The 12327-nt window shown below is 39.8% G+C and overlaps 1 protein-coding gene across 13 annotated transcripts in view; it reads right to left on the reverse strand.

Annotated features, from left to right (window-relative positions):
• The window catches only part of LOC128106497 (EGF-like and EMI domain-containing protein 1), a 719003-nt gene that overhangs the window by 109882 nt on the left and 596794 nt on the right, over window positions 1–12327 (reverse strand). For all 13 annotated transcript variants that reach the window (XR_008216732.1, XR_008216730.1, XR_008216731.1 and 10 more), the window contains 2 exons: window positions 11630–11752; window positions 2817–2954 (listed from right to left, as the gene is read on the reverse strand). Coding sequence is in view for 10 of the 13 variants with exons in the window: in XM_052732015.1 (XP_052587975.1) it covers window positions 2817–2954; window positions 11630–11752 (261 nt within the window). In the remaining 3 variants the exon portion in view is untranslated. The remainder of the gene's footprint in view (window positions 1–2816; window positions 2955–11629; window positions 11753–12327) is intronic.

The following is a 12327-nucleotide window of genomic DNA, read 5'->3' on the forward strand; positions in this document are numbered from 1 at the left end:
TTAAAAAAAAAGCCTTCTTACCAACAGGGCCTCACAGGTCTCAGCGAGCAAGGGGCTAGATGCATCACATAATCTGAAAATATTTCCCTTGTTCTGATAGTTATTCTATGTTATAATATAATATATAAAAGGCAGATTATTTTGCCATTTTCATTCCTCCAGGGAAATTTCTTACCTTGCACACTGACTTCAGTTCAAAAGCTCAACAGAAACTTACCTTTTCTATGGTATAATTTACATGTGTGTGTGTGTGTGTGTGTGTGTGTGTGTGTGTGTGTGTGTGTGTAGTGCCCATGTATCATGGGTCTTCCTCAATGCTCTCTCCACTTTATGTTTTGAGAAACTGTCTCTTAGTCACTGGGTCAGCTGGTCAAGGGTATTCTCTTGTCTCCATCTCCAAGTTCTGGGATTACAGGTCCAGCCTTTTATGTAGATACTAGGGACCAGGATTCAGGTTTTCACACTTATAGACTTCACAGGGTTAGCCCTCATTCACGTCTTTTCTAGAAAACACTGTCACTTAAACCTTTATACCAGCTGCTTTCTATATTTCTTTATTTCTTTTCACAGCCTTAATGAAATCGTTTGCTTGTCTATGTTCCTCTTTTATTCACACTTTACGGCTTTTGGCTGCTGTGCAGAACACAACACAACTACAGAGAGAGAATGCACCACTCACCTGAACAGAAAAATCTAACTCCCCAAACTGGAAGACTCAAGGTACTGAGGTGAAATTCCTAAACACTCAGCTCTGAAAAGCATGAGAGCGAAAAACTCCAGCCTCTGTTCAGTCGCTGAAGAAAACTTACAGATCCTTCCTAGTGTCTAGCTGTTTGATTAACTTGGAATTCCTCCCTGGGATCAGACAACTGTCATTCCAAAGACATTTTACCCTTTCTCTAGGTTTCAGCACGAGGCTTCCGCCCTTCGGAGAGGCTGACCACTCGCCTGCTAGCTGGATTGTTTGCATCTTTTCTTGTACATTCCCACCTTTAGAAAATACCTCATAGTAACTAACATATGATAGAACTCATGGCTGGTTTTACAAAGCAACAGGCAACAAGAAGGGTGATCTCATGGTCTAAGTAAGTCATGACTTTTGCCCTAGTGAAATCTAGTCTTCAGAAATAAGCATTTTTATTATTGAAAAAATGAAACAAAATGAACCATAAGCAGTGTAACATTGCCTTGTTGACTGCTGAGATCTTATCAATATGCAATTTTCTGCATTCTGACCTTAGCAGCTGCTATATTTTTTCTAGCTGTAAATAAAAAAGGTTTCCTGAGTTGTACTTTTCAAAGACTAAAGACATCAAGGTTTAAAAGAATATAAGAATAAATACATTTATAAAATTATAAAGAAAAGATATAACTTTTCAGTTTTCTTTTTATTTAGTACTCATGAAAAGTAAAATGAGGAGGGAAAAGAAAGAAGGAAGAAAGGAGAGAGAGAGGAAGAGAACCATTCATTTCTTTTATAAATTTAAGTGTTAATGAGACAGAAGATGTAGCAAACTTTTCATTGCAAGAGACACGAGGAAAACAGTTGGTTCTGATATGCTGGGCGCCGCAGACTCCTAGCAGTGTGGAAGGCACTACTGGATCAAGACGCGTATGCAATGGCTTCGTTTGGGCTTCAATAGTTTTGCAAGGTCAGAATACTTAAATTCCGTGAGATCATTCTCTCATAAAGTACAAAAGCAAATGACCAAACCCAGTGCTTACATCACTTCTCCATTATTGCTTTAGACTGTCTCCCACCACACCGAAGAGCGTGCAGAGAAAGTGAGGTTTTCTAGCACCCATATTATCGCTTTAAAGAGAGAAAACACATGTCATCAAGAGAAAAGTGCAGTGTTTCTATTTTAGAATGAAGACACCACTATCTGGGGGCTTGGAATGTTTCAGAAGCAGAGCACAGTAGTGCCACTTCGTACTGGCTCCCTTGCTTAGCGGAGAAACACTGGGAGATTTCATTCAGCATTCCTTTATGAGGGAAGGCTGAGTTGGGATATTTTTCTCATTGTTGAAAAGGTTAGAAATGATAACCATTACAAATAATAAATGAATGAAACTAATGATGGAAATTCTAGTAATATGTTCTTAAAGCCATCCATCAAAACTGGGTTTAGAGCTGAAGAAATGCCTCCGTGGTTAAGAAGATGTATTGCTCTTGCAGTGGACCCAAGTTATCTTCATATTACCCATATCAGGCAGCTTACAGTCACTAGAAACTCTCAGTCCAGGAGATATGAATCCCTCTTCTGGACTTAGTGGCCACCAGGACTCACATGTATACCTACTCATGCATAAGCACACAAATAAGACATAATTAAAAATGCATTTGACCTGGGATGTCCAAAGAATGATTATCTTTTAAACTTTTCTTTTGTTAAAAGCTGCCATAGGACAGTTGAACATTCATCTAATTCATTACCAAACTGAAAACCAAGGAACTGGTTTCATTTCTGCTTGAGGTAGGAAGACTTGGGACCCACAGTTGTATCTATTGTAAACATATAAATTTAGTAGGTTAGATAGACCTTAGGATATTTTCCTGAAACAAAACAATAATTTTTATTCACATGGAGTTAATAGCCCATATATCTCATTAAACAAATTTCAATCTCCTTAATTTCAAGGTAAATATCCAAGTATTATGATGTCTTTGCTATGTATCAGTGGTCAGAGGCACAGTTTACTGCAGCTCTCTTCATTCTGAGGGTTGTGGCTCAGACTGTAGCAATGTGTATTAACATGTAAGTGCTGAATGAGCCCGAGAAACTCTGAATGAAGATAGCATTTACAAACATTACCTATGCATGTCTTCTCATCTGTGTCGAGCTGATGTCCATGGTCACAGGAACAATGGGGTCCACCAATTGCAGGTTCACAGTGATGAGAACAACCCCCATTGTTCTTTTCACAGATATTTACAATTTCTAATTCAATTCCTTTCCAAAACAAGCAAAAGAGGGTTATTAGCATAACAATAGAGAAAATGGAATATATGTTAACAATGCACATGCTTTCTCTTTTGAGAGGATGACACACTCTATTGGAAATACATCACCACTTTACAGATAGAAAAGTAAAATTCTAAGGCATAGCATGAGCATTATACATGCCTAAACTGTATTGAACTACTAAGTGATGAGAAGAAATGATAAGTCAGGTAATAAAAGGAGAAGAAAGGCAATAATGAGCCCATCAGTGGTTACTAAATACTTTAAAAAACATTTTTACTTTAGGGGATCTAAAGTGTGTGTGTGTGTGTGTGTGTGTGTGTGTGTGTGTGTGTGTATTTAAAACCAATGATTGTTCTTTTCAGTGCCCGTGGGTTCATAAAACTACTGTTAAGAGTAACTTGGGGCTTAAGTGATACTGAACCAATGTACTGGCTGATCATCTGTAAGTTGCATCTCGAGAGAGTGCTAACCAGCTTTGATGCATATAAAACACACTTATCATATTAGCATACTGTTAATTTGGAAACATGTCACCATCCCTGGCATATGCTAGTAATTTGGACATATTGGTGAACATCAGACTCAGCATATGAATGTTGACTGGCCTGAGCATGCAGACGTTGTAGCCTCTGATTTTATAAATTAAGACACAAGAAGTAATAGAATACTTGACTCGGGGTTTAAAGTATAAAATGTCAAGGCTCTGGCCACTGTTTTGTTTTTTTTTTAATCATTTCTGTAACTCTTTGTGTGGGCACTCTGATCTCATTGACTGTGCCCATATCAGCTTCTTTCCTTTGGTCTTTTTTTTATGAGAAATAAAAATTTATTTTTCAATAAATGATCCATCATCCAGTGTCAAGCATTGTCATTAAGCTTCCAACATTTTTGACATTACAGATTATTAATTATTGCTCATATTTTATCAACTATATCTTATATTTTTACTACTATGCACTTAAACCAAGACCATGTCAACTTTTTGTTCTCATATATGCCCATTTTGTTCATTTTTCCCATTTATTTATTTATTTATTTTAATTTTATAATTTAATTTAATTTTACATATCAGCCACAGATTCCCTTGTTCTCCCCCCTCCCCCCCCCCCTCACCTTTCCCCCAGCCCACCCCACATTCCCATCTCCTTCAGGGCAAAGACTCCCGTAGGGATTGATGATCCTTTGGTCTTAATGCCCGAGTCCTTTGGAAGAAGAACATGAAAGAGAACAGGATAAATGTACCTGGGACTGTGGCACTCCTTGGGAGCACGTTTCATCCTTGACACTGGGTGGGGTCCCTGTAGTCTCCAAGAGTGTGCTCAACCACACAGCCTCCTGCTGCAGCACACAGCAGCCTGTATGTCCCCAAGCTGCACTCCAGGTCCCTGTCACTCTCACCTCACTGTGCCTTGTTTGCTTTAGCAGCTCACAGCAAATATTCAAAATTACATTCCCAAAGACTGGTGAAATAAATGGAGATTATGCTAATCAATTGACTGTTGAAAGAAGAGATCTCTCTCTGGGCTGAAGACTGAGAAAACCAGAATGCATAAAGGACTGAAGGGCAAAGTGTTTTTTATGCATATGAACACATGACACAGACCTGAAGTGCTTTTCATGTTTGTCCCTGTCAGCCATGTAAAGAGGTATTTAAACCATCGTTGTTATCTTCTAATCCATCAGGACAATCCCCATTAGTTTCCAGATGGTAGGATCCAGAGGGGTCAAGGACACCACAAGAAAACCCACAGAATCAACTAAGCTGAGTTCATGGGGGCTCACAGAGAATGAATCAACAACCAGGGAGCATGCATGGGACTGACCTAGGCCCTCTGTATATATGTGACAGTTGTGTAGCTTGGTCCTCTTGTGGGACTCCTAACAGTGGGAGCAGGGGCTGTCTCTGACTCTTTTACTGGCTTTTGGCACCCTATTTCTCATACTGGGTCTCCTTGCCCACCCTTAACACAAGAGGTTGGGGGTGTTTAGTTTTACTGCAACTTGATGTCCCATGTTTTGTTGATACCCATGGGAGGTCTGCCCTTTTCTGAATAGAAATAGAGGAGGAGTGGATTGGGGTGTGGCTGAGGGGAGGTTGTGGGGAGGGACTACGAAGACAGGAGGGAGGGGAAACTGAAGCCAGGATGTAAAATAAATATTAGAAAACATACTATGTGTCTTTATCTAATTCCTAAACTGTATAAATAGATTTAAAAGTAATGTTAAAATTTTCATAACAGATTAATAATATGAGGTTCAGAAACAACAATAAAAACACTTTGTCTCAAGTAATAGAGCTCATAAATGGGTGAGTTTTCTGACCAGAGATGACTTCTATACAGTACCAACCACAAGGCAAAAATAATTTAACAGTTTAAATTTAAATTTATAAACATTCATAACATCTCTTTTCATAAAGTGCCCCCAAATCCAAAAATAACTAAAATTTTATTAGATGGATAAATAATAAACCAGTTGTGATATGTCCATTCAGCAAAATAGCCCTCACTGAAGAAAAGCCAGCTCCTCAAGGAAGAAGTAACTTGCCTGGATCTCAAAGGCATTTTGCTCAATGAAAGTTCCTGCAGTGTATACCATACTTATCCAGCACTCTAATTCCAGGGATGTAGAGCAGATCAGTAACTTTCGGATGCCAGTCATGGGTAGGAATAGGGGACAACCAAATATAACTCCAAAGTGTTTTCTAGAGTGACTAAGTTACTTCATCCTGGTTACAAGGGTTTCATAAAACTACACATGTTGCCGCTGGTAGTATTAAAGAAAAGTTCATTTTATTGCCTGTTAACTTGCAAAAACATGCTTGCCCATAGGTCTCACCTTCTTCCCGATTCTTGTTCCCTGTTCCCTCTGCCTGCTCTCTAGGCTTCCCTAATCTCTCCTGGATATTTGATATCATTCCTTCTTGACTCTGGTCCCCAGGCAGAGTTTTCTTTTTATTACTCCATTGCCCCATTTCCATATGAACTCATTCTTACTCACAGCTTAAACATAATTCCCCTAACCTTGACCTTTATTAATATCTAGATTAATTTTTTTCTATTTAGAAAATGGGTAGAAACTTCCAACATGTGTTTCCACATGGGTCACCAAACTTGACACACCAAAGATAGAACTGGTGACTTTTGAATTCACTCCCTGTCTCCTGGCTGTGTTTTCCCTTAGGCCCCACACTTTCATAAAATTCATTAGTATTCTCCTGATTGGTGAGGCTTGAGACCTTGAGTTATTCTTGATCTTCTTTTCCTCACACACTCTGAGCAACACTTGAACAGTACACCCAAACCTGTCTTAGCAATCTCCAGTGTACTCCCTGAGTTCAACCCACCACCATGGCTTGCTTATCTTAGGACTAACTTTACTTTCACATGACTCACTATATGTTCCCTATAGAACTGTCAGTGTAGTGTGTGTGTGTGTGTGTGTGTGTGTGTGTGTGTGTGTGTGTGTGTCTGTCTGTCTGTCTGTCTGTGTACAGGTGTGCGTGTAAGCATGTGTGCAGGCCAGAGATTGACCTTGGATAGCATCTTTAATTGCCCTCTACATTGTTTTCTGAAACAGGCTTTCTCATTGAGTCTGGAGCCACTAATCTGGCAAGACACACTGGCCAGTGAGGCCCAGGGAGCCTCAGGTGTCTGTCCATCATTGGAATTACAGACGTGCACAGCCACATCCAGCTTTTTACTTGGTTTCCAGATATTTAAATTGAGGTCTTCATTTTTCCATGGCAAGCACTTTACTTCCTGAGCCATTCTCCAGCCCTGTAGTGATTTTAAAATGAAAAGAATACCCCACAAGTCTTTGTAAAAGACTTTGTACCTTCACATCACATCTGGGATAAAATCCAAGCACCTCTGAGTGGTATGAGGTCTGCATGATGTGACACTTCTCTCTGTGTATCTTGGAGCTTCATTCTACTCCACTTTTTCACTCTTTCCTGTCCAGACTAGCTTCTTAGCTGAATTCCAAACCAGCCAGCTCAGCTTCCCCTAAAGTCGTTCTTCTTACTGTTCTATTTCCTTCTCCTGGATTGTCTTTGAAGTATAAAAACTTCAGTTTCCTTTACCTGATCCAGAGAGTTTTAGATTTTGATTTTTCTTTCAGATTTAGGGTGTGTATGTGTGTGTGTGCACGTGCACGCTCGCTCGCGCGCGCGCGCGCGCGCGCGCACGCACACACACACACACACACATACACACACACACACACACATATATATATATATATATATATATATATATATATATAAAGAGCTATAGATATTTCTATATGAGATCCATTTCTCAACATCAGACTCATTTGTGGTTCCTACTTTTCTTAGACAGGCAGCCTGAAGGTAATATTACACAACAGTTTTCGTGCACACTCCCTGTTTTTATTACAATCTACCACATAAGAACAAGTGTGGAGTCTTCCACTTTGGTGCTGTGTCAGTACATCGATGACGATGTTAGATTTGGGAGCATTGCCAAGTTTACGTTTTCAGTTACCAGCAAGCAGCCTGCAGCATCATGGGATATGATCATGGAGATGTCTTGGATGACTTTTGTTTTTATCTCGTCTATATGAATTCACCACCATCTACATCTTCAGTTCCAGGGATCCACTGCTTTCCTCTGCTTCCTTGGGCATGGAACACACTCATGATACACATACAGATTTTCAGGTAAACACTCATACAATAGAGTAAACAAACCTGAAAAGTTAAATGAATCAGTGGCTCTAGATATGGGCAAAGCTCTGGTTCATTTTGGCAACCGGTGTCAGAGACAAGGAAAAGCTGGCCTCTTATTCACGAATGTGAGCTCCACCTCAGCACTGACCTTACAAGTCTCATTTCCTTCTATGCCACCAGCTTTACATGCCCATCACTGCCTATCCCCTGTGGACATGAAGAGTTTGGATTCCTGGAGAAGACTGTTTTTAGGTCATTGGAAACTATAATCATTTCTCCAACACTCATCAACTTTTAAGGAAAAACACAGGGAAGAATCTGTTTGAAGAGTTCTGTGTATACTTTCCCCATCCTTGCTAGGTACCTGTGGTGCTGTCTGCTGGTGGTTTTTTAAGTCATATATATCTAATATTATAATAATCTCATTAAAACATATAGGATGAAAATGGTTTGAACTCTGTGTAATGCTATAATAGCAACACTTGGGAGGCAGAGCCAAGAGTAGTATTCATGAATTCCAGGATATATAGAAAGTTTGAGGCTGGCTAGGACTGTGATGACTCAAAACAAAAGACAAACAACCTCAGATCTACAACTGGCCACGAGAAGTCAGCTAATGTTTTGGGTTCTTGACCTGAATGATTTACAATGAGCTACTTTCATAGTATATTAAAAATCACTCAGGGGCCATGGATATGGTTCAGTGGTAAAGGAGAGTCAGCCAGGCCTAAAAACCTGAGTTGATTACTAAGATCCACATGTCAGAAAGAAAAATCAGACTCCTGAAAGTTGTACTCTGATCTCCACACAATTGCTGTGGCTGCACACACACACACACACACACACACACACACACACACACACACACACACACACACATATGTGTAACATAATTTCTTAAAAATTATACTTAAACAGGATCTGTTTCTTCTCATATAGATACAATACATAAAGTATATGTCTCTAATAACACAATGTTGAGAATGCTTTTGATGAAAGTTTCATCTAATGGTGAAATGAGTGAAAGTTCCCAAATTCGAATCACATGACAGTGAGGATGAATTCACGGCACACTGTAAGGACTGAGTGGTTCTATTACATAATATTTCAAGATTTTCTCTAAAGAAATTAGATAACCATAAAACCTTTTCTTGGACAACTGTCCTACAATATACTCATTTCATAGAGGTGCTAGATTCATGGCTAAATATCATGATGCTCTGAAAAGATTTCTTCTGCCTATGGGTTTGGAGACACCTCAGAACACAGATTTTCACTGAGAAAGATTTGCCTGTCAGTAGTAAATATTGGGGTCTGGGGATTATCGTAGAGAGAACTTAGTTAAATATTCCCATCAGGAAAGTAAATGTAAAAACGCACTTTCACCTAATACGGTCAACTCTAAGGCAAATTGCTTTCCTGAGTAAATTCTAAAGAAAGCCCATAAGTCATAAACCATTATTAATAATGATCCCTTCTTTCATGATGCCTGAGAACTTGCTAGTCCATTTGCAAATTCACTTGCATATTTTAAAATATGCTTACCCCTAAGAGTATGGCTATATTTGAATACCAAATATTAATAAAAAAATTGCATCCACATTTTCTCTTCCTGAAAGGGGATTCCTGCAGGCATTCAGAAAGGTCCCAACCTCAGAAGTTCTTTCTTAATTAGTAGTCAGTTTCCCTCTCGTCTTATTTACTTTGCTCTTTAAAAGGCAAACACCACTGTGCAGAAACTGCACTATGAACACAGTAGAATGAGTGGACAGATGGAACGATACATCAACAATCATGAAACAGAATTCTATGCAGAGAAGAGTGAATTTCCTGACTTTTAATGGTGTCTCTTCATGAAGAAGCCCAGGAAGAATGTAAACATGCTCACTTGTCTATCACTCTATGTTCTTTGTCTCACATCAATAAAAATACACACGGTGCATGGAAATAGTGGGTGAAGGGCTTGTTTATGCAGAATTGGAAGGCTGTTCAAGTCGCAGCCCTATGACTTAGTGACTTTTGCTATGAGCATTTTGGCATTAGCAGCGAATGTGAAAGAGTGCAAAGAGCATTTTGAGAAAGAGATTCCACCAGAGTACAGTGGCTGTCACTCATGTAAGTTAGGCCACTGAGCACACAGTTAAGGGAAGTCATTAGAAGTAGAGGAACTGGAAGCACAGATTTGGTACTGAGCTAGAGCAGAGATGAAGATGAGAAACCAGGACAGTGTAGGAGGGAAGAGAGCACTTCAGAAACGTGAAAGTAATTGTCATGGTTTGGTTTCTATTGCTGTGATAAACAGCACAGCCAAAAACAACCTGGATATGCCAATTAATCATAATCCAACATGGAGTAAAGCTAAGGCAGGAACTGAAGCAGGGAAGGAACCTGGAGGCAGGAACTGAAGCAGAGGCCATGGAGGAACACTGCTCACTGGCTTAGCCTCCATGGCTAACACAGCCTGCTTGCAAACTCCTGGTTTGACCCTTCCTCATCAGTCGTTAATCAAGAAAATGGCTCACAGCCTTGCCTACAGGCTAATCTGATAAAGTCATTTTCTCAGCTGAAATTCCCTCTCCCCAGTTAGCCTGGCTTGTGTCAAGTTGACCCAAATTATCCAACACAGTAACCAACTGAGGAATGACTCTGAAAGCCTGATCAAACCAGGGGGGGTTAAACTTTATCTGCAAACATGAAAGGACAGAGATGAAAGAGTGCATGGAGGGTCAGAGACGGAGATCTGTTAGCATGGGTGATGAGGAAATACGAGGTCAGAGAGAGGGAATGCTTATTTTGGCTAACAAAAATGTTTTCATAGAAATTTAGTGGATGTGAACTCATTTGAGGGTATTTTTAAGATAGGAAATGTTAGTAATGTTAATTTAGAAGGCAGTAAGAATGATGATTCAGACAAGAAGGGGATTACTATGAGAGCCAATCTCTTGATTGATATCTTTTTAGAGGTAACAACCCCCAAACACACAAATGAAATGGCTTTGGCAGCAACAGGACCAGACTCCTTTGTATTAATGGGGTTGACATCTCTTCTTACAACTCTACGGGAGATCTGGGGACACTTGTGAGCTTGCACAGCAGTTTGCATCGAGTGGTTTTATGCTATAAAAGTCAAGAGAGGTAACTAAAATGGGGAGAGATGGTGAATAAATTTATAAGAGAAAGTGAAACCTGCTGCTGTTTGGAAAAGGAGGATAGCATTAAAGTGGGGAGGATGGAGGTGGGTTGGAACCAGACACTCAGAGCTTAGGAAAGCAGACAGTGTGCTTCTTTGTGGGGAAAGGGATTGGATAGGAAGCATCTACACATAGCAACTGTAACTGATAACTCCATAGGCCAACATTTTAAATACATCTCTAACAACAGGTATATTAAACTAGCAATTGAGCTGAGATGGGGAATTAGGTATGGCTGGGAGACACAGTGGATGAGCGCTTGGCTAGGCAGTGAGCATGTGAAATAGAACGAAACATTTGAAGAGATGTGATGAATGTCAAGGGCAAAAGAAGCCAGTACTGACAGCAGACAAAGGAGCATTTTATGTTTTGGGCATGCAGTTACAGCCTACAGCTTTTCTTTCCTCTTAAGTTTCCTTCATCCATGCTATTTCCTCTTCTTTGGGTATTATGGTGGAATCTTTAGTGTTTAACCAAGGTGATACAAGAAAACAGAACTTCACAAAGCATCTAAGTCATGAATCCAAGATTTTCAAGTCAGAAGATTGACCATCCTGTGAATCATTGTGCAGACTATTTTGTATCTGGTTCTTTCCTCAACAATAGAATGAAGCAGGTTACACATGTCAGTCCCCATCTTCACACTACCCCATCAGGCAACATGTTTAGAAACTTCTTCTTGGCCAAGATTTTCAGTGTTGTTCTTTCAATTATTCCTCTCACTTGATACTTGTAAAACCTCACTGACTTCCAAGGCTGTCATGGTTGCTACTTACTGTAACAATGTTTTCCATCAGCTCCTAGCTCAAAGCCAGGGTGGCAGGCACAAGTGAAGGACCCCTCTGAATTCACACAGCGATGAGCACAGGGAGCAAGTTCTTCATCACACTCATTTATGTCTGCAGGGAGAGACGCATAGCAGCTGTCATAGCGGCTCTAATTAAGACTTATTTGTAAATTATCAAAATGAATAAACTGTCACCTTCCACTTAACCTCTACTTTTCAATATAATACTAAATACTACAGACTCCATCCACTGAGTGAGAAGGAGGGATTTGTGAGCCAACCAGCTGCTATGACTCTGCCTGTGCATCCCGTGTTTTTCTGATGCTCACTAGTACTTCTTCATGTCTACTAGAACCAGATGCTATTAATTGGAAAAAACTGTGAATAATAGTTTGAATCCATTCCTCAACAGCACAAACAGAAGCCATTGCGGTCTGATGTTATGAACATATCATATTATTGAACAGATATTCCAATTCCCTGGCTTCTTGTTTACTTTTGAGATTGTATGTTAATTACATTTCTCCCCATCCTTCCCTCTCTTCAAAGCCTCCCACACACCCTTCCCCACTCTTCTTCAAATTCATGGCCTCTTTCTTCATCGATTTTTATTGCATGCACATGTGTATTTGAATATACTCCCATATTCCTAATACGATCCGTTGCAATTCCCTCTTTTAAAGGAGA

The sequence above is a fragment of the Peromyscus californicus genome, unplaced genomic scaffold (genome assembly GCF_007827085.1).
Source record: "Peromyscus californicus insignis strain IS unplaced genomic scaffold, ASM782708v3 Scaffold_9__1_contigs__length_137607984, whole genome shotgun sequence".
In the NCBI taxonomy this organism is placed as follows: Eukaryota; Metazoa; Chordata; class Mammalia; order Rodentia; family Cricetidae; genus Peromyscus; species Peromyscus californicus.